The sequence below is a fragment of the Cotesia glomerata genome, linkage group LG3 (genome assembly GCF_020080835.1).
Source record: "Cotesia glomerata isolate CgM1 linkage group LG3, MPM_Cglom_v2.3, whole genome shotgun sequence".
NCBI classification, from domain to species: domain Eukaryota; kingdom Metazoa; phylum Arthropoda; class Insecta; order Hymenoptera; family Braconidae; genus Cotesia; species Cotesia glomerata.
The window spans coordinates 29,109,793-29,137,700 of NC_058160.1; the positions used below are offsets into that span (position 1 = coordinate 29,109,793).

Below are 27,908 nucleotides of genomic sequence, written 5' to 3' on the forward strand. Positions count from 1 at the left end.
ATGATCTAGAACGATAAACTCATGTAACAGAAATGTGTAAATGAATATCAAAGATTTGAAAATTAGGATTCATTGTCTTCTTTAAAAGTTTGAAATTAAGATTCATTATCTCGTTCACGTTTCATGAAGAATTCAAAAGTACTAGTTTTAAAAGAATTTAAGCTAAGTGAATTCGTGACTTCAAATGGTAATTCCCTCCAAATTCGGATCGCAGAATCTACGAAGGAATGTTCAAAAGTAGTAGTTGAGAAGTTTGGCATTTTAAAAGACACATTGATTTGTTTAGCAGCAATTCTTTCCGATCTTCTAATATCTTAACTCAAAGCTAAGGGTTAATAGGGATTTGTGCTGAAAGGGCGTATAAAAATATTTTTTTTGCCATTCGGTTTGAAATTGTCTGAAACGTAAAAATCTGTGAAATAAAAAAAGTTGATATCCTAAAGCTGAAAGGGCGTATCTTAAAACATAAGCCCTTTCACCTTTAAGAAAAGTACTACTTAAAGGTAAAAGGGCGCATAAATTGTTATAAGCCCTTTTACCTTTAAGCACGCGATATTTTACAAATACCATATATATAAAATATATAAAAAATGCGATGTGGGTACTTAAATGAAAGGTGTCGATGAGTGTAACATCAAAATGAGTTTATATCTATAAAAATGTCAATAATTAAGAAATGACCTTGTATTTCGTCAACTATTGATTTTTTCAAAGATTTAAGCTCATCCCTATGTTACACTCATCAAGACCTTTCATTTGAGTACCCACATCAATTTTTCATATATTTATATATATTATATATATGAATGTATGAAAAATATATCAAAATACATGTGGGTACTCAAATGAAAGGTCTTGATGAGTGTAACATCGGGATGAGCTTATATCTTTAAAAATGTCAATAGTTAAGAAAGTACAGTGAAATTTAACAAATATCTTGTGAACTATTGACATTTTTAAAGATATAAGCTCATCCCGATGATACACTCATCAAGACCTGTCATTTGAGTACCCACATAAATTTTTCATATATTTATATATATTATATATATATGTATATATGAAAAATATATAAAAATGCATGTGGGTACTCAAATGAAAGCTCTTGATGAGTGTAACATCAGGATGAGCTTATATCTTTAAAAACGTCAATATTTAAGAAAATACAGTGCAATCTAACAAATATCTTGTGAACTATTGACATTTTTAAAGATATAAGCTCATCCCGATGATACACTCATCAAGACCTGTCATTTGAGTACCCACATCAATTTTTCATATATTTATATATATTATATATATATGTATATATGAAAAATATATAAAAAATGCATGTGGGTACTCAAATGAAAGGTCTTGATGAGTGTAACATCAGGATGAGCTTATATCTTTAAAAACGTCAATATTTAAGAAAATACAGTGCAATCTAACAAATATCTTGTGAACTATTGACATTTTTAAAGATATAAGCTCATCCCGATGATACACTCATCAAGACCTGTCATTTGAGTACCCACATCAATTTTTCATATATTTATATATATTATATATATATGTATATATGAAAAATATATAAAAAATGCATGTGGGTACTCAAATGAAAGCTTTTGATGAATGTAACATCAGGATGAGCTTATATCTTTAAAAACGTCAATATTTAAGAAAATACAGTGCAATTTAACAAATATCTTGTGAACTATTGACATTTTTAAAGATATAAGTTCATCCCGATGATACACTCATCAAGACCTGTCATTTGAGTACCCACATCAATTTTTCATATATTTATATATATTATGTATATATGAATATATGAAAAATATATCAAAATACATGTGGGTACTCAAATGAAAGCTCTTGATGAGTATATCATCGGGATGAGCTTATATCTTTAAAAACGTCAATAGTTAAAAAAGTACAGTGCAATTTAACAAATATCTTGTGAACTATTGACATTTTTAAAGATATAAGCTCATCCCGATGTTACACTCATCGAGACCTTTCATTTGAGTACCCACATCAATTTTTCATATATTTATATATATTATATATATATGTATCTATGAAAAATATATAAAAAATGCATGTGGGTACTCAAATGAAAGCTCTTGATGAATGTAACATCAGGATGAGCTTATATCTTTAAAAACGTCAATATTTAAGAAAATACAGTGCAATTTAACAAATATCTTGTGAACTATTGACATTTTTAAAGATATAAGTTCATCCCGATGATACACTCATCAAGACCTGTCATTTGAGTACCCACATCAATTTTTCATATATTTATATATATTATGTATATATGAATATATGAAAAATATATCAAAATACATGTGGGTACTCAAATGGAAGCTCTTGATGAGTACAACATCGGGATGAGCTTATATCTTTAAAAACATCAATAATTAAAAAAGTACAGTGTAATTTAACAAAAGTCATTACTTAATAAAGCAAAATTTTATTTATTTATAGTTCACAAGTCACGGCAGTCACATGGTGACTGCAAGATTGCTAGTAATAAATAAATATTGAAAGCTTACTGGTAATAAATTTCTGTCATTTCTGAACAATTGATTATTTATAGATAAATAGTTATTATTATTATTATTATCATTATTGTTATTATTGTAATCTTCATCGTAAATTTCAGGCAAATAAGAGAGATCTCTGAAGACAATTGCAGGGAGATGATCCTGATGATTAGTAGCACCAAGCAGCCGCTGCTCGAACAGTTTTGTCAGATTTGTCAAGTATATGCCAAGGGCGTACTCATGTGATAGTACTAGGAAGAGGATCATCTGTAACACGATAATGAATGCTATTATGGATTGCCGGTAAGTAAATGCAATAAAGTTAATTCAATTTAAAATACGCGATACATCTTATCAAGGTCGCTATGAAAGTTAATCATCATAATCAACTGATTTATATTTTTTTACAGAGACCAGACTTGTTGCAATTGCTTATCTATCATGGATATTTTTTAATAACCAATATTTAAAATCCGATATCGATTTATCGCTGTCTTATTATTATTATTTTTATTGATAGCCAATAAGCGCTGCAGTGATTTAACTCTAAGTAAGTTAAGTCGGAGATTTATCTGATGCATCAACCAAGAATCCTCAACTGTACTAGTAAAGATATAGTACGCAGATACGGATTTATAAACATAATAAGAGTTTCCCGTGAAAATCAGTCGGAGCTGGTTCACAAGGTCAACTCGGTTTTATTTCATTAAGCAAACTACGTCGACGTATTTCACGTCAGTAGATTCATCTACCAGTGGGTTCTATCAATTTATACGAGACCCCTCTTGACGCGGACACATGACGCATGTTGGAATGAAAATTTGCCCCCAATCAAATCTCGTTGTGTTACACGTAAACAGAGCTAGCTTTTACGATTTTACTCACTAATATTTTATTTTATTTGTTGATTATTTATAGGAATAATACAATTAATAAACGTGTAAATAATTGGCAAATAATTTTAAATACAATTTATTAATAAGTAGAAAATATTATACGTATTAAGTTGTTAACACGTATAATATCGCGTTACTAAAACCATAAGGGCGTATAAAAAAATTTTTTTTGCTCCAATCAATGTAAAAATGTTGAAAATATGAATATCTATGGAAAAAACGAAAAAAAAAATTTTTTTGTGATACGCCCTTATGGTTTTAAGAAAATATTTTTCTAAAACCATAAGGGCGTATCCTGTTTTTAGTAGATTTCATAAAAATCTAACTATTACAGCCGTCCTCATGGCGCAACTTTTAAAAAATTTAGTCATTTTCTGACTCTGTTTGTCGAGCTGAGTCAGAAAATATATATAGTTCAAAAGTTTATATATGTATGTATTTATATTAGGGTGGCTCAAAAAAACCGACTATTTTTTTTTTTTTAGTCTCGAGTGAAAAAATGTTAGTTTTTGATGTTTTAAGAGCCCTCTCCAAGAGACAGCTTAAAAAAAAATTTTTCAGAGGTCACTCCAAATTTTTTAAAATTTCAAAAATCGTCAAAAATCGAACTTTTTTTTTTTTTAATTTTTTTTTCTCGTTACGGTATAATTTTATAGACTAAAAAGAAATGAGATTCTGAAAATTTCAGTTCAAAATTTAAATTTCGAAAGGTCGCTCATAATTTTTTTATTTTTCTTTAATTAGTCATATCGCCGACTTTAACTGTTGGGAGTGGTACGGTGGGGTTTTTTTGGTTTGTAAAAATCTCAACCTACGCGGCAAGGGTCAAATCTCAACCAAGCTGGTTTCTAAGACCAGCTTGGGATTCGAATTCACGCTTGGAAGTTTATTAAATAAAATTATTAAATTAAAAAAAATTATTTTTTCTATATTGTGCTTGATTTTTAGTTCATCTCGTGATGTATTTTTATTGATTATGGTACTAAATAAAAAAAAAAAAATTCATGGAATTTTAATTTAAATAGTAAAAGGTCGCTCGAAAAAATCTAAACTAATGTACTAATAAATTGAAAAAAATTATGAGCAACCTTTCAAAATTTAAATTTTGAACTGAAATTTTCAGAATCTCATTTTTTTTTAGTCTATAAAATTATACCGTAACGAGAAAAAAAATTAAAAAAAAAAAATTTGATTTTTGACGATTTTTGAAATTTTAAAAAATTTGGAGTGACCTCGTAAAAATTTTTTTTTGAGCTGTCTTTTGGAGAGGGCTCTTAAAACATCAAAAACTAACATTTTTTCACTCGAGACTCAAAAAAAAAAAATAGTCGGTTTTTTTGGGCCACCCTAATTTATATATATAAATATACGATATAACGCGGCTTGTTAGCACGATAGCGTTCTCAATTTATATCCGATTGTTCTCAAACTCAACATGCTTTATCTATCAATAAATACCAAGGTTAATTTCGAAGATGAGCTTAATCGGTCGAGTAGTTTGGAAATGACAGGATTTTAAAATTTTGAAAATCGTAAAAATTGATGTTTACACTACTTTAACTTGATATAATTACTGAACTAGACAAGATATCGAAATTCGGTAAAATGCATCTTGAAGCTCTTTTATTAAGCTTTAATTTTCACTAGCTAAAAGTAGAAATAGCTTTAATATTACTCATTTTAGTTCACTTAAAAGAAACAGTTTTTAGTAGATTTCATTTTTATTTTATGTAGTTTTTATCATTTCGCTTCTAAATATTTTCTAAAATTGAAAATATTATACTTTTTTGTCCATTTGATGTCGGTTTGATTACTTCTTATAAGTTGCGAGAGAGAAGTTATGAAATAACTACTTCCGTTTCGGCTGCCGAATGGCCTTTTTTTCGGTTTATTATCAATTATAGGTCGGAGTAAGAAAAAAAATTGCAAAGGTGATAGAAATTATCACTCCACAACTTAATTTAAATTAACAAATATTTATTTGAGTGAAAAAACGAATGAAAAATTAAGAAAAAATAAATTCATAACAACTTGAGAACAATCGGTATGTCTTCAAGTTAATAAAATTACCCTCAAAGTTTTTCAAAATTGATTTTTTTTTACTTCAGATCTATTTACAATTAACAAAAGAGTTTTGTAAGCCATTTAGAACTGTAATTTAAAAAAAAAAGTCATTCAAAAAGAACTTTGTTCTTGAGAATTGTTATGATCCTTCAATACCAATATCTTGAAGCAAGTTTGATGATCTAAATCATTTTTGTATATCAGGCACTGTCCCACAAAATATCATCGGTATTATCAAAGTTTAATTTTCAGCCATGGTCATAAATTATAATAAAGATTTCTTAATTTTTTTTTTACTTTTATAATCTTAGACACAGATGATCCTGACGATGGAGATGGCATTGGAGTAATACTCTGATGAATTTATTTTTCCTTAATTTTTTATTAGTTTTCTCACTTAAATAAATATTTGTTGACATAAATCAAGTTGTGGAGTGATATTCTATTACCTTTGCAATTTTTTTTTTTACTCTGACCCATAATTGATAATAAACCGAAAAAAGGCCATTCGGCAGCCGAAATGGAAGTAGATTTTTCAAATAAAGAAAATTCATTTTTAATAAAATAATATAATAACACTAATAATGTATAACTTAATTTATGAATTAAAAACAAAATTCAATAATAAATTTAAAACTATTTAGAACAAATTTTGGAAAAAAAATTAACTTTTGAAGAAAAAGTTTCTCAAAGAATTGCAAAGATTATAAAATTTGAATTATAAATGACCAAATTTTAAATAACTGCTTAGGAACAACAATTTGCAAATCAATCAGATGTTTGAAACCGGATAAAATTTTAATTGAAGAAAACAATATATAGAACTAATTTGTGACATATTTACTGACGAATTACCTGAAAACATTACACGAAAGACTAATCATTATCGTAATTATTGAATTTACATCATGATTAAGCTACACTGATAGAAGGATTTATTTGGATTAAATAATATTTGTTAATAGTTAACAAATCATTTATTAGAGACCACTTTTTAGTATTAAACAAATATTTCTTAGTATTTAAAATGATTTGTTTATATTTAATAAATCTGATATTCATTTATTAAATATTAATAAATCTTTTTAAAGACTAACAAATATTTGTTAAAGACTAAAAAGTGGTCTCTAATAAATGATTTGTTAAATATTAACAAATATTTTTAACTACAAAAAAATCCTTCTATCAGTGTATGATGCAGACAATAATTCTAAAACGGCTGCAACAGTAAAACTGTTTCATTAAACGAATTCTAAAAGGAGTAATATTGAGGCTATTATCACTTCTGAGTAGTGGAAATTAAAGCTTATTAAAAGAGCTTTACGATGCATTTTACCGAACTTTTATATCTTGTCTCGATCAGTAATTATATCAAGTTGAAGTAGTAAAAACATCAATTTTTACGATTTTCAAAATTTCAAAATCCTGTCATTTCTAAATTACGCGCCCGATTAAGCTCATCTTTGAACTTAACCTTGGTCTTGATTGATAGATAAAGCATGTTGAGTTTGAGAAGAATCGGTTATAAATTGAAAACGCTATCGTGCTAACAAGCCGCGTTATATCGTATAAATATATATATATATATAGCATATATATATATATATATATATATATATAAATATATATATATATATATATATAATAAATATATATATATATAAATATATATATATATATATAAATATATATATATGTATATATATATGCTGCTATATATATATATATATATATATATATATATATATATAAATATATATATATATAAATATATATATATATAAATATATATATATATATATATATATATAAATATATATATATATATATATATATATATATATATATATATATATATATATATAAATACATACATATATAAACTTTTGAACTATATACATTTTCTGACTCAGCTCGACAAACTGAGTCAGAAAACGACTAAATTTTTTCAAAGTTGCGCCATAAGGACGGCTGCAATAGTTAGATTTTTATAAAATCTACTTAAAACAGGATACGCCCTTATGGTCTTAGAAAAATGTTTTCTTAAAATTATAAGGGCGTATCACAAAAAAAATTTTTTTTTTTCGTTTTTTCCATAGATGTTCATATTTTCAACATTTTTACATTGATTGGAGCAAAAAAAATTTTTTTATACGCCCTTATGGTTCTAGTAACGCGATATTTTCTCCTTATTAATAAATTTAATTTGGAACTATTTGCCAATTATTTACAAGTTTATCTTTTTATTTTTATTTACAATTAAAATTATTTTTATTATTATTAGGACATTGACCTAGAATAAAAATATAATGCATTTTTTTTAACCTTGATAAATAATATTTTCATCATGTCATGCAAATATAATAGTAACATATGATTGATTTTTTTTTTCTAGCGCAGAAATAATATCCAAGAAGAACATGAAACATGACTAATAATAACAATTTCAAATTTAAATTGAAATCTTGTGACTTTATTGGGATCAGTAGCTCAATGTTATCAATATAATTGATAGATGGATGGAATATGACATTAAAGTTTGCAGTATTGATCATTTTCGACAAAAAAAATCATTTAAAAAAAATTGTATTTTTAATTTCTAAATATCAATTTTTCTTTTAATTTTTTTATTAAAAAAATTATCAAATATCTGCTAAATTAATGATCATTTTTTTATCACATTAAATTTAGCTGTCGCTTAATAACTTTTTAATTTTTTTAAACAAACAAATTCGTTTAAAAAAATTATTTTTAAGAAATTGTATTTTTAATTTTTTTTAATTTCTAAATATCAATTTTTCTTTTAATTTTTTTGCTAAAAAAATTATTAAATATCTGCTAAATTAATGATCATTTTTTTATTAAATTAAATTTAAGTGTCACTTGACAACTTTTTAATTTTTTTTAACAAACAAATTCGTTCAAAAAAATTATTTTTAAAAAATTACATTTTAAATTTATTAAAATTAATTTAGGAGATAATAATTTTAAGAATTTTTTTAACAAATAAATTATAGCAAAAAAAAATTGAAAAGTAGAAATTTAAAAAATAATTTTCTTTAACAAATTTATTCAAAAAATTATTTTAAAAAAATTGCATTTTTAATTTATTAAAATTTCTACTTGGCAATTTTTTTTGTGAATTTATTTATTAAAAAAATTATTACATATTTGCTAAATTAATTTTCATGGCTGTAAAAAATTAAATTTAACAATAATTTTTTAATTTTTTAATTTTTTTTAATTTCTAAATGTTAATTTACTTATTCAATTATTTGTTATAATTTATTTCCTAGAAAAATGATCCAACATCTGTTAAATAAATTTTCATGAATAGAATTAATGAGAATTAAAAGACAATAGAATTGAGGAAATGGTTGTTAGAGCCTTGATTTTTAGTTTAATGCCATGTGAAAATAAAATTTTTTCATTAAAGCAACTACAAGGAGGACTTGTCTCCTTGCTCCGTTCGAGGACGTCTCCATACAATCCCGCAAGTGTTTTACCGAGTGTAGAGGCAAAGTGTACTGTCACCGATCCCGATCAGATCGCGGGGAAACGATAAAGATGAAGAGATACACAGCAAGATCATCCGAGGAGTTTGCTCAATATTATATGCATCCATGGTACAACAAGTACTGCGCGAGTTATTTATTACATCTACATACGGATAAATGTGTGCATTAAAATTTTATGTTAGTATTATAAGCATTATATACACTTCATGCGAAGACGAAGACAACAAGTAAAGCGAGAGTACGTAGATGCGTGATAGCTAGTTATCCAATTGACAGTGCCCCCGTCCGACACAGTTCAGTCGGTGGCGAACTCAAGATCTGACAGCTCCAGCTTAGCTCTTGTATTGTTGTTCATTGTTCACCACTGTCATCACTCCGAACATTGTTGTTTCTTCCCGTACATTAATTACTGTCATTAATGAAATTCCACGGTAATTGCCATTGAGCGGTACTCAATCATACGCGATTTAATCAACAGTGATCCACGTTTGTTTTCATTCGTACTGCGGCTAGGCGGGAACATCATCTCTCTAAAATATTTTTTTAATTTACTGTTTGTTAACAGAGGTGTGTTTTTTTTAAGATTAGTGAATTATAAAAATTAAATTAGCCGACATCTGAAAAGTTTTATTTTTTTTTATATGCACTGATAGAAGGATTTATTTGTATTAAATAATATTTGTTAATAGTTGATTAACAAATCATTTATTACAGACCATTTTTTAGTATTAAACAAATATTTCTTAGTATTTAAAATGATTTGTTTATATATAATAAATCTGATTTTCATTTATTAAATATTAATAAATCTTTTTAAATACTAACAAATATTTGTTAAGGACTAACAAATGGCTTCTAATAAATGATTGTTAAATATTAAGAAATCTTTTTAACTATAAACAAATCCTTCTATCAGTGTGACATTAAATTTAGCTGTCATTTTGACAATTTTTTAAATTTCTTTAACAAGAAAATTTGTTCCAAAAAATTATTTTTAAAAAATTGCATTTTTAATTTTATTTAAAATCTACAAGTCCATTTTCTTAATCATTTTTTTGCCATCATTTATTTATTAAAGAAAATTTAAAAAATTGTGAAGTGACAGCTAAATTTAATGTTATTTTTTTTTTTGGAAAAATTGTTACAAAAAAATTAAATTTAAGTGCAATTTTTAATAAATATTTTTTTAATTTAACAAAATATTTTATTTAATTTAATAAAAAAAAATTAGAAACGTCAAAATTTTTTAGATATTTTTAATAATTAAATTAGATCAAAAAAATATTTTTTTTTTTTTTAATTGCAATTACAGTTTTTAAAGTTTTTTTTACAAATGAAAATTTTTTTTTGGTCATTTTTTCAATAAAAACAATTAAAAAATTTTTAACGGCTAACTTGATTTTCATAAAAATTTTTATAATTTTCTTTTATTGAAAAAAATTAAATAAAAAATTTCACATTTAGAAAATAAAAAAAATTATGATTTTAAAAAATTAAAAAAATTGTTTATATTTTTTTTATTAATTAAATTGGAACTAAAAAAAATTTTACTGTAAATTTTCTACATGTGAAAAAAAAATTTTTTGTTACAATTTTTTCAATAAAAAGAATTTTTAAAAATTGTCAGATGTGTGCTAACTTAATTTTTATTTTTTGAACAGTTGCGTATTTTTTTTTTGTGATATTATTTGGTAAAAAAAAAAATAACATTGAAACAATTAAAAGAACATACAACTCAATCAGTTGTGATTACACGCTGAAAGTGTTCCCAAGTGTGTCTGGTGTATAAAAAAAATATTGTTGTTGTTTTGAGAAGAAATGTGGATGAAAAATGTTTGAAATGGCTGCTGACCTCTACAGAAATGGAGCTTTGAGATCGCCTAATAGGTATATTTATTTATTTAATTATTTTTCTGGTAAACTTGATACTGACCGTCAATACAATCAATTTCTTGATAATACAGATCAACTGATAACTTTAATTAATAAATTTTTTACTATGTTTTTTAGGATTTATTTATAAGCTTCCTCGTATGATAATTTTCCATGTTATTTTAGATCCGTAACCGAGAGCTAATGAGCAATTGACTCCCGACCCTGATGTCAAAGGGAAATTAATTAAGCGCTGTAAATTAATAAATCTAATGCTGTAAAATTAATAGTTTTTTTTTAAACTCATAATTTTATTATTCAAATTATAGCTTCACATTTAACAATTATAATTGTTGAATATTTTTTAACTAAATTATTAAATGAAGTATATCATATATAAATTGTCTATTTTAAAATAAAAGCTTCTATTGAGCTGGAGCTTTAATTCCGGACGTACGTATCATATTAAGCTAAAGTACACCCGACAGTGCACTGCAATGTACATTATCTATATTATTAAGAGAATAAGCAAAATTTTGTGGTCAGTTTATTTGTATGATAAAATAGGTTTTTATGGTTAAATTTGGTATCGTTGGAAAAGTCTTGACCTCATATCATTTCATATCATTCTCACCAATAGTCAATTTATGATGATAAGTATTTAGGATGCATTCGAAAATACTCTAGATACATCTCTAGATACATAATTGAGAAATGACCCTGTATCTCGTGAACTATTGACATTTTTAAAGATATAAGCTCATCCCGATGTTACACTCATCAAGACCTTTCATTTAAGTACCCACATCAATTTTTCATATATTTATATATATTATATATATGCATGTATGAAAAATATATCAAAATGCATATGGGTACTCAAATGAAAGCTTTTGATGATAGTAACATCGGGATGAGCTTATATCTTTAAAAGTGTCAATAGTTAAGAAAGTACAGTGCAATTTAACAAATATTTTGTGAACTATTGACATTTTTAAAGATATAAGCTCATCCTGATGTTACACTCATTAAGACCTTTCATTTGAGTACCCACATCAATTTTTCATATATTTTATATATTTATATATATGTATATATGAAAAATATATCAAAATGCATGTGGGTACTCAAATGAAAGCTCTTGATGAGTGTAACATCGGGATAAGATTATATCTTTAAAAATGTCAATAGTTAAGAAAGTACAGTGCAATTTAACAAATATCTTGTGAAATATTGACATTTTTAAAGATATAAGCTTATCCCGATGTTACGCTCATCGAGACCTTTCATTTAAGTACCCACATTAATTTTTCATATATTTATATATATTATATATATGTATGTATGAAAAATATATCAAAATGCATGTGGGTACTCAAATGAAAGCTATTGATGAGTGAAACATCGAAATGAGCTTATATCTTTAAAAACGTCAATAGTTAAGAAAGTACAGTGCAATTGAACAAATATCTTGTGAAATATTGACATTTTTAAAGATATAAGCTCACCCCGACATTACACTCATCAAGACCTTTCATTTGAGTACCCACATCAATTTTTCATATATTTTATATATTTATATATATGTATATATGAAAAATATATCAAAATGCATGTGGGTACTCAAATGAAAGCTCTTGATGAGTGTAACATCGGGATAAGATTATATCTTTAAAAATGTCAATAGTTAAGAAAGTACAGTGCAATTTAACAAATATCTTGTGAAATATTGACATTTTTAAAGATATAAGCTTATCCCGATGTTACGCTCATCGAGACCTTTCATTTGAGTACCCACATCAATTTTTCATATATTTTATATATTTATATATATGTATATATGAAAAATATATCAAAATGCATGTGGGTACTCAAATGAAAGCTCTTGATGAGTGTAACATCGGGATAAGATTATATCTTTAAAAATGTCAATAGTTAAGAAAGTACAGTGCAATTTAACAAATATCTTGTGAAATATTGACATTTTTAAAGATATAAGCTTATCCCGATGTTACGCTCATCGAGACCTTTCATTTAAGTACCCACATCAATTTTTCATATATTTATATATATTATATATATGTATGTATGAAAAATATATCAAAATGCATGTGGGTACTCAAATGAAAGCTGTTGATGAGTGTAACATCGGGATGAGCTTATATCTTTAAAAATGTTAATAGTTAAAAAAGTACAGTCCAATTTAACAAAGTTCATTACTTAATAAAGCAAAATTTTATTTATAGATCACAAGTCATGGCAGTCACATAGTGACTGCAAGGTTGCTAGTATATTAATAATCATAAATAAAAAATAAAAATATACTTTTTAGATCAGGAAAACAATTTCCACCCTTATGACCTTCTACGTGACCGCTTGCTCGTCCTTGTGTTTGAATGACGGGTGTAAAAAGATAAAATAATACTGTTGACGAATTATCAACTAAGTAAAGTAAATAAAGTTAGGAAAAGAAATGTGGTAATTGGTTTTTATGGTACGTAGGTATCTTCTTGGAGAATTGGTCATTTAAATTGCCAGTGGGCGTTTCGTGTACTTAGTTATCACGACTGATGACTTTTTGTATGTCATACGTGACATACGGCTCATACTCTACGTATAATAACAATAATATTGTATGTATATAAAGTCAAATTATTATCGGTGGCAATACACGTATGTAATGTGTAATATGATTACTTGACGGTATTCAACACATTGTAGATCAAAGCTCTTATTAAGTACCACCGACAAATTAATCTTTTAACCCAAATTTAAACCCCCAATCATTGCAAAATCTAACGACCTACGGCTACTTATTCTGTCCTCTTGACATGGTTTTTTTAATAACAACTAATAAAATTATGTGGATATATTTTCTTGAATTATACTGAAAAAAAAAATTCTTTTATTTCTTCTTAGCTGAAGAAATAGAGATTTTTTCTCACAGTAACTTTCTTGTTGAAAAAAAATTTTTTAGATTTGGAAAAAAATTCTCAAGATATCTATCTAAAATTTGTTTTTTTTTTCCAATTTTAGAAAACGTTTTTACAACAAAAAAATTACTGTGAGAATAATTTTCATTTTTTTAACTAAAAAATAAAATTAATAAAAATTTCTAATAAATTAAATTCTTGTCACAAAAAAAGTTCATTTTTTTCAAAAGAAATTTTTTCTTTCAGTGTAACAATTATTATCATTATTGTCAGAAAAATACATTATATTCTGTTTTATTGCTAAAGTAATGTCAAAAATCTTTGACCATTTAAAACAATTATTATACATTGAGAAAAAAAATTTTTTTTGAAAAATATGGGGATTTTTGTGAGAAGAAAATTAATTTATAGGAAATTTTCAACAATTTTATTTTTTAGCTGAAGAAATAAATATTTTTCTCACAGTAAATTTTAAGTTGGAAAAAAGTTTTCTAGATTTGGAAAAAAATGAATTTTAGACATCTTGAGAATTTTCTTCCAAATTTATAAATTTTTTTTTAAAAAGAAAATTACTGTAAAAAAATTTTCATTTCTTCAGCTAAGAAATAAAGTTGTTAAAAATTTCTAATAAATTAATTTATTGTCACAAAAAAGTTCATATTTTTCAAAATAAATTTTTTCTTAATGTCATAATAATTATCATTATTGTCAAAAAAATACATAATATTTTATTTTATAGCTAAAGTAATGTCAAAAACCTTTCACAACTAATTAAAGATTATTTTTAAGACTAAAATTAATAATAAAAAAAATTATAACAATCTTAATATAAAATCCATTTAAATAATTAAAAAAAAAATAAAAGCGCTCGATAATATAATCAGAGATATTTCTTGGGTAGTCACGACCATTTCTGTTTGATTATTTACCTATAATATATTATTTAAATAGCCGTTCCTTCTATTATACTAGACAAGATTAGGTCGCGCACGAATAGAAGCATTAACACAAATAATGTGTATCAAAAAATATTTCCTTCAGTTAGAGCCAAACTTTCTAATATTTCGAATCGAAGCTAGTGATACAAATAAATAATTTTCTTCTTAGCTTCTTAACTTAATATTAAAAAAAAAAAATATCCCGCTTAAAATTTAAGCGTCCAAAAATTCTTTAAATAAATCTCAGCATCGATATGTTTGTACATAAATTTAACAAGTGTTAAAAATATTATCTTTAAAGCGATTTAAAATAAAATAAAAACAATGAATTAACACGGGGACATATAATAATCGTGATTGTAAGTGAAGCAAACAGAACTCGTGACTTAGCGTGCGTCAAAAGAAACGTCACTAAATATTAGATTAACAACTGTATTGTACCGAGAATTATTATACAATTGTCAGTAAATTGTTTGGGTTATTATTTATCGAGAGATTGACTAAAGGAGCAAGTAACGGTACATAATAAGTAAGAAGAATATAAGTTAAGAAGATGAGTGTAGTAGGGAAGATCTGTAGTGATGATGGACTTAAAATAACGAGCACAACAACCGGTGAATTATTTTTAGATCAACAGGATGAGATCTACAATACGATGGAGTCTAAAAATAACTCGTAAGTCCAATCCAGCTCCAATTATTCCATTTAGGTATTTAGGTGACAATCGAGTGACCGCTTGGCAATTTAGAAATATTCCACGCGATCAAGAGCAAGGGGAAAGCTTTTATTTTTATTCCATTATTTCATGTTAACATCACTCGAGATTATTTATCATTTATGTTCATTGATTGTTATGAAATATTTCCATTTACTCTTCAGTCTTAAGACAATAATAATATCGGCTTTTAATTGTCCGATTTTAAATCTTAAAAATAACTGCTATCAATATTGATACAATTAATCTTGCAATATGTAATTTTTAATACAAAGATTAATTGTAACTCATTAAATTTCCATCAATGAAGTTATCAAAATGAGTTTTTTTATTCATTTATATTATTAAGAGAATAAGCAAAATTTTTTGGCCAGTGTATTTATACGATAAAATGGGTTTTTATGGTTAAATTTGATATCATTGGCAAGGTCTTCACCTGAAGTTGTGTCTTTTTAATGTTTCATATGCTTTTCTAAAATAGTTTATTTATTATGATAAGTATTAAGGCTGCATTCTAAAATGTTCTATCTCTAGATCCATAATTAAGAAATAACCTTGTGTCTCGTAAACTATTGACATTTTTAAAGATATAAGCTCATCCCCATGTTACACTCATCAAGACCTTTCATTTGAGTACCCACATCAATTTTTCATATATTTATATATATTATATATATATATATATATGTATATATGAAAAATATATCAAAAATGCAAGTAGGTACTCAAATGAAAGCTCTTGATTAGTGTGACATCGGGATGAGCTTATATCTTTAAAATATATATCATATATAAGTATATATGAAAAATATATCATCTCAATTAAGAAATGACCTTGTATCTTGTGAACTATTGACATTTTTAAAGATATAAGCTCATCCCGATGTTACCCTCATCAAGACCTTTCATTTAAGTACCCACATCAATTTTTCATATATTTATATATATTTATATATGAAAAATATATCAAAGTGCATGTGGGTACTCAAATGAAAGCTCTTGATGAATGTAACATCTGGATGAGCTTATATCTTAAAAAATGTCAATAGTTCATAAGATACAAGGTAATTTCTTAATTCTCTACCTTTATCTCTAGATATATAATTCAGAAATGAGTTGTATCTCGTGAACTATTGATATTTTTTAAGATATAAGCTCATCCCGACATTATACTCATCAAGACCTTTCATTTGAGTACCCACATCAATTTTTGATATATTTATATATATGACAAATATATCAAAAATGCATGTGGGTACTCAAATGAAAGCTCTTGATGAGTGTAACATCGGGATGAGCTCAAATTTTAAAAAATCTCAATAATTAAAAAAGTACAGTGCAATTTAACAAAAGTCTTTATTTAATAAAGCAAAATTTTGTTTATTTATACTTCACAAGTCACAGCAGTCACATAGTGACTGCAAAGTTGCTAGTTTATTTTAATTGCAGTTTGATAATTTTCTTGTTTGTTTTTTTTTGTTTGCAGAATCGTCAGCAAAATGCGACACCGTAAAAATGAACTAGTTAAAGATTTTGACATTTCTAATCCAGTGTCGGATGACCAGCTAAAGTTTCAGGACACTGGATTTTTCACGGGCTTTGTTCTAGGAAGAAATAGGTAATTTTATTTTTAATTTATAAATTTATTGCAGAGTTGTAAATATTATTCCATCAACGGCAGGCTTGCTTCAATTATAAATGAGTCTCATAATTTACAATTCAACGATCAATTGATCGTAAAAGTGAGTCATTTATCACGATTGAAGCATTTGAGTAATAAAATACACGTGGAGTTTAATAAAACCGGCGATAAAAAATCTTTTAAACAAACAAATAACTTACTGTGAATAAGTTCATTGCCAAAAATATATTATTTAACTTATAGTATCGAAATAATGCGTTTCACAGTTAAACGACAACTGATTCTTCAATAATTTACCTAGATATTTTATAGCAAATGCACACAGAGAAATATTATACATATAGAATATAAAAGCTGCAACAGATGAGCTTTATATCCAAGCAAATAAATTTGCTGATAATAGTATTTACAGTTTCATTTTCACACGAGATTTAATAAAATTCAGTAATCTTTCAATTTATACTTCACACGTTAAATTAATAAATTAAGCTATTATCTTTTCTCTTTTTCTAATTAATTTTAAATATTATTGAGGTAAAAGACTCAGTTACTAACACTGGCCTAGTTATTTGACTTGCAATTTTATTATAATTAAATGACATTAAAGTTAGCAGTTACTTGATTATTTTTTAATTTTTTTTAACAAAAAAATTTGTTCTAAAAAATTATTTAAAAAAAATTGCTTTTTTAGTTTTTTAAAATTTCCAAATGACAATTTTTTTTTGTCATAATTTATTTGTTAGAAAAATTTTAAAAATTATCAACAATCTGCTAAATTAATTTTTACAAAATTTTATCAAAAAACCAATTATCTTAAAATTTATAATTTACAAATTATATTTATTAATTAATTAATTAAAATTCAATTAATTTTGGTTTATTTGGATGACACTGAAGTTTAGAGACTTTTCTAGAATTTTTATCATTTTTTTTAACAAATAAATGATAGTAAAAAAAATTTATTTAAAAAATTCCATACTTAGAAAATCTAAAAAATTATAAATGCAATTTTTCAAAAATAATTTTTTAAAATTAGTTTATTTTTACAGAAAAAATCTAAATGGATCTAAAAATCTTATTGAAGTTGGTATTTTATTTTTTTAATTAAAATAAAATTGCAAGTGTTATTAACTGGATCTTTTATCTAATAAAAAAAATTATTTAATAGAAAAAAAAAATTTTTTCCATTCAATTAAAATTTTCTCAAGCCCTTTTCTTCTTCTTTTCTTTCTCTCAATTATTAAATTCACGTGCTTGTTATTAACACAAACAAGATCCATACAGTTGTATATAAACACTCTTAAATTAATCATATGTGATGATGAGATCTCAGTTTAATATAACAAGAGTGTGCCGTTGACTAGTACATCGCGTGCATTTGAGACAGCTCGTTGGCTTAGATTCGACACTTTATTTCGTCGCGACGTAATTGACCTTCTGACATTACTCATTATTCCATCTCAATATTTTTCTTCACCATTATTACCCTCTTAACATCATAGTAGACAAACATAAATTTGTTTCTTCATTATTATCACTCTCTTACATCATTTGTCGAGGAATAAAGGGTGCATGAGTTCTTTCTCTACTCCGTTAACTCGTTGGTGGGTCCAACTAACTGGCGATAATGACCGATATAATGCCAGTAGTAAAAAAATCTCGAGGTTGTCTAAGTGTTGGAGATACAACTATCCGAACAATTGCACCCGGGATTATCGTAGATTCTTTAATTGTGACATTAATCGACTAGTTAAACTGCTGCATCTTGACAAGCGTTCAAATAGGTGAGTTCCAAGTTTTTTTCTCCAGTTGCAGTTAATTGCAATAAGTATAATCGCGAAGATTAATTTATAAAGTCTTGATAAGTCTTAGTGAGTAACGAAAAAATATGTGTATCAATTGCAATGTCATGTAGCAATCTCTATTTGGCAGAGGTGCGTCTCTCCTCGGACAGTGATTAATCCTCTCAATAGTTTGGCCTTCATACGCTACGTACCGGTATTAAACTACTTGATACACTCTGTTTATAATAAACCTTGCTCCAAACCTGAATCTGTTCTTGCTTTCAAGTTTTTACTTCTTGTAAATACATTTTTTTATTTTTTTTTCAAATACTTTACTAATGTCTTGATCATTTTTTTAACAAATAAATTCGTTTCGAAAAATTGTTTTTAAAAAATTGCATTTTTAATTTTTTTAAATTTATACTTGTCAATTTTTTTTATAATTTATTTGTTAAAAAAATTATAAAATATTTGCTAAATTAAATTTCATTTTTTTATAACATTAAATTTAGCTCACTTAAAAATTTTTCAATTTTTTTTAACAAACAAATTAGTTCTAAAAATTGCATTTTTAATTTATTAAAATTTTTACTTGTCAATTTTTTCTTTATAATTTATTTGTTAAAAAAATTTTTTTAATTATAAAATATTTGCTAAATTAATTTTTATTTTTTTATAACATTAAATTTAGCTCACTTGACAATTTTTGAATTTTTTAATAAGAAATAAATTAGTTCTAAAAAATTGCATTTCTTATTTATTAAAATTTCTACTTGTCATTTTTTTTTTTAATTTATTTGTTAAAAGTTCTTAAAATTATAAAATATCTCCTAAATTAATTTTCAATTTTTTAAAACATTAAATTTAGGTGTCATTTCATAATTTTTTAATTTGTTCCAAAAAATTATTTTTCCAAAATTACACTTTAAATTTTTCTTAATAATTTATTTGTTAAAAAAAATAATAAAAAATTTGCTAAATTAATTTTCAAGTGTCTGAAACAAAAAAAACCCTCGGTTATGTTATTAAATAAAAATTACATCGGTAACAAAAATCGATAAGCGTTGAGAGAAATGAATGATTATCGATGAAAAATGTAATTTATTTGAACAACGATAGTTGTTCATTTTTTAATAACACTCTAGCGATGATCACCAGATAAGAGTTTAGTGAACGATACAGATGGTTTGATAATTACTTATCAATTGCGTCACCGTTTTTATACTGAAAATTAAAAAGTGATTAAGATATAATTATATATGTACAGTGATAATGATTAAATTAAATACTGTTAATACATTGTATATAAATTTGTTAGGCCAGTGAAAATAAAAACAATTGAAGTTTTGAATAAAAATAAAAAAATTATTGTCACTTTTATGCAAATATAAGAGCCAAAAAATATTTCAACGGTATTCGGGTACGATAAATATATGAGTGTAAATGAAAAAACCTGTTTTATCTTTCATCTTTATCTTCATAGACATCATTAGTAACTAACTTAGTATATTGGTATACAAATCCAAATTAATAGTTGACATTAAAGTAAGCAGTATTGACCATTTTTTAATTTTTTAACAAATTTGTTTTAAAAAATTGCATTTTTAATTTAAAAAAATTTTTTTTTTATGAAAATTAATTTACAAGATATTTTACAATTTTTTTAACAAATAAATTATTTTTAAAAAAATGAGAAAAAAAAATTGATATTTAAAAAATAAAAGATGCAATTTTTTAGAAATTATTTTTCGGAGCAAATTTATTAATTAAAAAAAAATTAAAAAATGATCAAGCGACTGTTAACTTTAAATGAAAATTAAGTTAGCCGACATTTAAAAATTTATAGAATTTTTTTTTATTGAAAAAATGATTACAAAAAAATTTTCACTGTAAGTGCAATTTTTAATTAAAAAATATTTTTTTGTTCTAATTTAATAAAAAAAAAAAATAAAAACGTTGGCTATTTTTAGTATTAATAATAATAAAGTTAGCCGACGATTTTAATTTTTTGATTTTTTTTTTAATAATTAAATTAAAATAAAAAAATATTTTTTAAAAATTGCACTTACAGTTTTTAAAGTGTTTTACAAGTGAAATTTTTTTTTAATTTTTTTAAATAATTTTTTCAATAAAAAAAAATTCTAAAAATTTTTAAATGTCGGCTGACTTAATTTTCATTTAGTATTATTAACTTTAATGTGATTTATTTTTTACCATAATTTATTTATAAAAAAAATGAATTTTCATAATAAATATTTTTATTTTAAACTCCAGGATTATTTCTCCAGACGTAATACCGTCGTGTTCGCCGGGAATTTTCCGACAAAAATCATTTCGGACATCTTCAACGGAAGCCGAAGTTACTAAGATATCATCGGAGAACCTGGGTATACCTTTATCATCAGGTAATCATCATCAGTGCAGTCATATTAGTCCCAAGGAGGACAACTCCGTCATAATTACCAATCACTCTGTGCCTAGCAATAAAAATTACAAAAACATCATCAACAACAACAACAACAATAACAATACCAATAATAATAATAACAACAACAATAATAATAATACTCGAAAAAATAATAAAAACAGTAGTAGTAATTTAACGTTAAGTGGTGGAGGTTTTCGTAATTGGGGATTGAAAAACACCGGCAAGCATTCACGTCTAACTACGGTCCTGTCAAATAAAATGGCGTCGACGAGCACGACAGCGGTTGTTCAGGGCTGGCCAAATACCAAAGACGATTATGAATTAAAAGAGGTTATAGGTAATTATTTACACCCTTTTATTATTTTTATTTAACTACACTTTTTAAATAATTTTAATTTTCAAGTGCGTTCATTTTTAATTACCTTTTAGTTTTTTTATTAATTATTCTTAGTTGTGCTACCAAGTGTCCAGTCTCCAAGTCACTCGTGTTACATAAAATTCTTGATTAAATATTTACCTGTCTATTGTTATTCCATTATTCCGCTAATTTTTACTCACATTAATTACCGATAATTCATTTTAATTACTGTCGGGTTTTTTTAACTTAACTTTCCTTGAAAACCGGTTGCAAATTCGCGCTAACCTAATTGTGAAATTTTTAGTCGTTTATTGACTTTGGTTTCAAATTGCATAAATTGTAAACAAAATAAGTATATATATATATTTTTTTTTATATAAAAGTAAAGTTAGCCGATGAAAATTAAATTAGACGACATTTAAAAATTTTGATAATTCATTTTATTGAAAAATAGTTTTAAAAAAATTAAAACAAAAATTTTCACATTTAAAATATTGTAAAAACTATCCGTGAAATTTTTTAAAAATAGTTTTTCAGTTCTAATTTTTAATTAAAAAAAAAATCAAAAATTTTTAAATGTCGGCTAACTTAATTTTCATAGTTACCCGACGTTTTCAATTTTTTGATTTTTTTTTTAATAATTAAATTAGAACAAAAAAATATTTTTTTTAAATTGCACTTACAGTTTTTAAAGTTTTCTACAAATGAATTTTTTTTTTCTATTTTTTTGTGATCATTTTTTTAATAAAAAAAATTCTAAAAATTTTTAGATTTCGGCTAACTTAATTTTAATTTTTTTTATTTGTGTTTTGAATACTTAAAAAATTATATTTTAATGCTGGGAATTTTTTTTATTTAGGTGTTGGAGCCACAGCTGTAGTGCACGCTGCATTTTGTATTCCCCGTCAAGAAAAGTGTGCGATAAAGCGCATAAATTTGGAAAAATGGAATACGAGTATGGACGAGTTGTTGGTAAGATTATTTTGATGTGTATCGTATCTCACGTTTTATTGTTGAAATAATAATAACAAAGTTCAACGGAGCTATTAATAAATTGTTTTATTTAGAGATCGGAAATCTTGAGAGTAAATGTAAATATTGAGACACTATATCACTTTATATTAAAAGAAATATAAATATAAATAGTAATTTATTTATTATTTATGAAATATTTAATATTTGCGTAATATCTACTCATTGATTATTTCTAACATGATCTATTGTCTTTAAATAAGACGACAGACAAATGAGTTATAATTTTTTTGCGATAGCTTATCAATGTTAAATAATTGCACTTGTATTATTTATTTTGTAAGTAATTTATTTTTTTAATTTTCTGCAGAAAGAAATCCAGGCGATGTCATCCTGCAACCACGAGAACGTGGTGACCTATTACACGTCTTTTGTCGTAAAAGAAGAGCTATGGTTGGTACTAAGACTTCTCGAAGGCGGTTCGCTGCTGGATATCATAAAACATAAAACAAGAACTACTAATTGTAAACACGGAGTGTTTGATGAGGCTACAATAGCAACAGTACTTCGTGAAGTGCTCAAAGGCCTTGAGTATTTCCACAGTAATGGACAAATTCACAGGTATGAAATTTGTTTTAGCAATTAATAAACTGTCTTAATGTATAAATCTATATTATTAAGAGAATAAGAAAAATTTTGTGGCCCATTTATATTATAAAATGGGTTTTTATGGTTAAATTTGGTATCATAAGAAAGGTCTTGACTTGAATTTGTGCCTCTTCAAGGTTTCATATCATTTTCACAGATAGTCAATTTATGATGATAAGTATTTAGGCTGCATTCGAAAATACTCTATCTCTAGATACATAATTAAGAAATGACATTATATCTTGTGAACTATTGACATTTTTAAAGATATAAGCTCATACCGATGTTACACTCATCAATACCTTTCATTTGAGTACCCACATCAATTTTTCATATATTTATATTTATTATATATATATGTATGTATGAAAAATATATAAAAAATGCATGTGGGTACTCAAATGAAAGCTCTTGAAGAGTGTAACATTGGAATGAGCTTATATCTTTAAAAATGTCAATAGTTAAGAAAGTACAGTGAAGTTTAACAAATATCTTGTGAACTGTTGATATTTTTAAAGATATAAGCTCTCCCCGATGTTACACTCATCAAGACCTTTCATTTGAGTACCCACATCAATTTTTCATATATTTCATATATTTATATATATTATATATATTTATATATGAAAAATATATCAAAAATGCATGTGGGTACTCAAATGAAAGCTTTTGATGAGTATAACATCAGAATGAGCTTAGATCTTTAAAAACGTCAATAGTTAAGAAAGTATAGTGAAATTTAACAAATATCTTGTGAACTAATGACATTTTTATAGATATAAGCTCACCCCGACATTATACTCATCAAGACCTTTCATTTAAGTACCCACATCAATTTTTCATATATTTATACATATTATATATATGTAAATATGAAAAATATATAAAAATGCATGTGGGTACTCAAAAGAAAGCTCTTGATGAGTATAAAATCGGGATGAGCTTATACCTTTAATAACATCAATATTTAAGAAAGTACAGTGCAATTTAACAAAATTCATAATTTAATAAAGCAAAATTTTATTTATTTATAGTTCACAAATCACGGCAGTCACATAGTGACTGCAAGATTGCTAGTTAACAATTAATTAACAATCAAATTATTTTTTCAGGGATATAAAAGCTGGTAATATATTACTGGGAGAAGATGGTACTGTCCAGATAGCAGATTTCGGTGTCAGCGCCTGGTTAGCAACTGGACGTGATTTAAGTAGACAAAAAGTTCGACATACTTTTGTCGGTACACCTTGTTGGATGGCACCGGAAGTCATGGAGCAGGTGAGAGAGGAAAGTTACACTACAATTTTATAGTTTGCACAATTGCAGTGTCGCATGTTCATTATCACTTTTTTATTGTTAAATTATTAATTTTTTAAATTAATAAATGCATCTGTATGTATAATTTATTAGATGGCAAACTCAAACATTTAATTGCTTGGCATTAAATGTTTGTTTTTTTTTTTTTTTTTTTTTTTTAATTTATTAGTCGACGCTATTAACAGCATTGAAGCTTGTAATTTTTTTTTTTGCGCTATATAATTGATAGAGTAATGAAAAAAAAAAATAGTACATATGTCTGGTTTCAAAACAGATATTTTTATCATCGTTTCTATTTATACAGGATCATGGGTATGATTTCAAAGCTGACATATGGTCGCTGGGGATTACTGCCATTGAAATGGCAAGTGGTACAGCTCCTTATCACAAGTATCCGCCGATGAAGGTTCTTATGCTTACGTTACAAAACGACCCACCAACATTGGATACCGCTGCTGATGAAAAAGATCAATACAAAGCTTACGGTAAAACATTTCGTAAGATGATTGTTGATTGTTTACAAAAGGACCCTACTAAAAGGTAAATTTTAATTAAATATTTTGTAATAAAATATTTTAATTAAATATTTTTTATTTCAGGCCGTCAGCAACAGAGTTATTAAAGCATCCGTTCTTCAAAAAAGCTAAAGATAAAAAGTACTTGCAACAAACACTAGTTGCAATTGGTCCTAGCCTCGAGACTCGTGTACAAAAGGTATTTCAATTATCTTGTTATTTAAAGTTAATAAAACGTATTAATACTTATTAAAATAAATATTTAAATAGGCGTCTAAACGACAACCAGGAACATCTGGTCGTTTGCATAGAACGGTCACCGGCGAGTGGGTATGGTCGTCGGAGGAAGAGGACAGCGGGGCTTCTAGTGGGGACGAGGGTAAAGAAACCTTACCGGTTAATACTATTGACAATGTTAGCAGTGAAGAAGAGGCTGCTGATCAGGAAGATTCCGAAGGTCAAGTACGAGCAGCCATGAGTCGTGTGGCTCTTCAGTCCGCTGAGCAAAATATTCCTATTAATCTTGTTCTTAGATTACGGTAATTTTTTTTTTAATTCTCTAAAATTAGAATTCTTTACGTGAATAAATGAAAATTAATTAAGCAGATATTTGATAATTTTATTAATTTTTTTAACAAATTATAAAAAATAATTGACATGTAGAAATTTTAAAAAATTACAAATGTAATTTTTTTAAAAATAATTTTTTGGAACAAATTTGTTGAAGAAAGTTAAAAAATTGTGAAGTGATAGCTAAATTTAATGTCATAAAAAAATAAAAATTAATTTAGCAGATATTTAATAATTTTTTAACAAATAAATTATCAAAAAAAAATTCACAAGTAAAAATTTTAATAAATTAAAAATGCAATTTTTTAAAAATAATTTTTTTTAACGAATTTGTTTGTTAAAAAAAAAATTTTTAATTTTGAAGTGAGCTAAATTTAATGTCATAAAAAAATAAAAATTAATTTAACAGATATTTCATAATTTTAATAATTTTTTTAACAAACAAATTATAAAAAAAAATAGACAAGTAGAAATTTTGATAAATTAAAAATGCAATTTTTTAAAAATAATTTTTTAGAACAAAATTATTGAAGAAAATTAATTAATAATTTTTTTAACAAATAAATTATGAATAAAATTAAAAAATTATCAAATGACTGCCAACTTTAATTTCATCGTAAATTATTGATATTTTTGGTATTTTTCAGACGTCCTGACACTCAATTCTCCTTTGACAATGATCCTTTTTTCCTGCTTCCTGATCAGTCATTATTATCACTTAAATTATTTATTTATTTTTGTAATTTATCATATGTATTAATTGTACTAGTAGTTTGTATTTAATTTTTTATAGAAATCAAAAGAGGGAATTAAATGACATTAGATTCGAATTTGCTGTTGGTGTCGATTCTGCAGAAGGTATTGCAGCTGAATTAGTTGGAGCTGGTCTAGTCGACGGTAAAGATATCGTTGTTATAGCTGCGAATTTACAAAAACTTATCGACAGTGCTGGACAATTACGTACTGTAACCTTTTCATTGGTAATTATTTATTTATAAATTATGAGTAATTATTATTTAACATAAATAATAATATTAAAAATTAAAATTTGAATTACAGAATTCTGGTCATGCTCCCAATGAAATACCTGATGATAAAGCATTAATTGGATTTGCTCAGATTTCAATAACAGATTAGGTCAATTATTGTTTTCCATTTATTAATTATAATTTATATTAATTATTGAAAAATATTCTGAATACTCAGGATACTATTTTACGCGCTCCAAATCATTAATACAAAATTTAAATTTTATTTTTAACAATTAGGTATTAAAAATAGAGAAAAATGAATTTCTAATTTTTTAAAATTAACCCAAAAGAATGAACAATAAATATGAATAATGATTATAAAGCGTTTAAATATCCAAGACTCAATTAATGTTGGTAAGAATTTAAAAAAAAAATAAAAAAAGGCTCAGAGATGTTATCAGTGTTTTTGAAAAGTATAATTATGCATCAAGGTATTTTGTAATCAATTATTAAATAAAAATAGTGAACAGATTATTTTAAGTGAATGTCAAAAAATAATCCGAAAAATGGTACATTATTATTCCGCATTTTAAAAGTTTTAATTATTATTTATTCACGAGATTACGTGGATAATAATGTTTAATCTAATTAATTTTTATTATAAGATATGTTAATTTATGTAAATATTAGACGTTTATTTCTTATGATCATTATTTGAATTTATTTAAACAATAGCGAGGCATTATCAATTTTAAATAATACAGTTTATAATAATACAACAAAAACTAATAATATTTATTGATATTATTATTATTATTTATCTAAAATTTAAAATAAGTTTATTATATATAATTAATCTGTAATTCCGCTGTGTTAAATGTTTATCGTATTTAGAATTTTTATTCTCAATTAATACGATTAAAAGAGCGAAATATTTATAATAAAATAAACAATTAAATTAAATAACAGAAGTATATTTCACGCTTAAAAGCCTTAGCATTTAGGAAATAATTAAACACAAGAGTACTAAAATTAAATAAATTTTTTTGTACTTAAAAAAATCTAGATATTAAAAAAAATAAATTAGTGTATAACTTTACGGAAAGAATAAGATGACACTGGATATCATCTCAGATTATACTCAGTGATATCTGTGATGAAAAAAAAATTTCAGATAGTAGCTAGCATAATCCAGATTATTCTGCGAGATATCACTGAGGATAATCTGGGATG

General features: G+C 25.3%; 2 protein-coding genes across 10 annotated transcripts in view; one reads left to right on the forward strand and one right to left on the reverse strand.

Moving 5' to 3' along the window:
* LOC123262175 (nuclear transcription factor Y subunit gamma) overlaps positions 1-27,908 on the reverse strand; it is a 30,714-nt gene that overhangs the window by 991 nt on the left and 1,815 nt on the right. The window contains exons 1-2 of one of the 6 annotated variants that reach the window (XM_044724304.1): positions 21,747-22,009; positions 2,544-2,801 (exon numbers count right to left, since the gene is read on the reverse strand). In XM_044724304.1, the coding sequence (XP_044580239.1) occupies positions 2,544-2,801 (258 nt within the window). In that variant the 5' untranslated portion in view covers positions 21,747-22,009. Of the gene's footprint in view, positions 1-2,543; positions 2,802-9,213; positions 9,594-10,945; positions 11,181-13,209; positions 13,772-17,312; positions 17,543-21,746; positions 22,010-27,908 lie in introns of those variants that run through there. The other 5 variants (XM_044724302.1, XM_044724306.1, XM_044724303.1 and 2 more) reach the window with 5 other exon arrangements.
* LOC123262171 (serine/threonine-protein kinase OSR1-like) lies at positions 10,674-27,331 on the forward strand. 4 transcript variants are annotated; one of them, XM_044724296.1, is made up of 11 exons: positions 10,674-10,899; positions 16,957-17,088; positions 21,171-21,661; positions 22,542-22,654; positions 23,025-23,275; positions 24,415-24,589; positions 24,924-25,159; positions 25,219-25,333; positions 25,405-25,673; positions 26,498-26,684; positions 26,764-27,331. In XM_044724296.1, the coding sequence occupies exons 1-11, from the start codon at positions 10,844-10,846 to the stop codon at positions 26,839-26,841; spliced, it is 2,103 nt and encodes a 700-aa protein (XP_044580231.1). In that variant the 5' UTR covers positions 10,674-10,843; the 3' UTR covers positions 26,842-27,331. The 4 variants fall into 4 exon arrangements, with proteins under 4 accessions (XP_044580231.1, XP_044580228.1, XP_044580229.1 ...); XM_044724293.1 differs by lacking the exon at positions 10,674-10,899 and adding an exon at positions 15,284-15,430; XM_044724294.1 differs by lacking the exon at positions 10,674-10,899 and adding an exon at positions 15,289-15,430 and having other exon boundaries at positions 24,415-24,580.

What these genes read in the sequence shown, in the direction of transcription:
- LOC123262171 (XM_044724293.1), top strand. Translation starts at nt 15,309, where the DNA reads ATGAGTGTAGTAGGGAAGATCTGTAGTGATGATGGACTTAAAATAACG. An exon ending in TTTGTTCTAGGAAGAAATAG is followed by an intron (nt 17,089 to 21,170) that starts GTAATTTTATTT and finishes TTTAAACTCCAG; the next exon opens with GATTATTTCTCCAGACGTAA. An exon ending in GTACTGTAACCTTTTCATTG is followed by an intron (nt 26,685 to 26,763) that starts GTAATTATTTAT and finishes TTTGAATTACAG; the next exon opens with AATTCTGGTCATGCTCCCAA.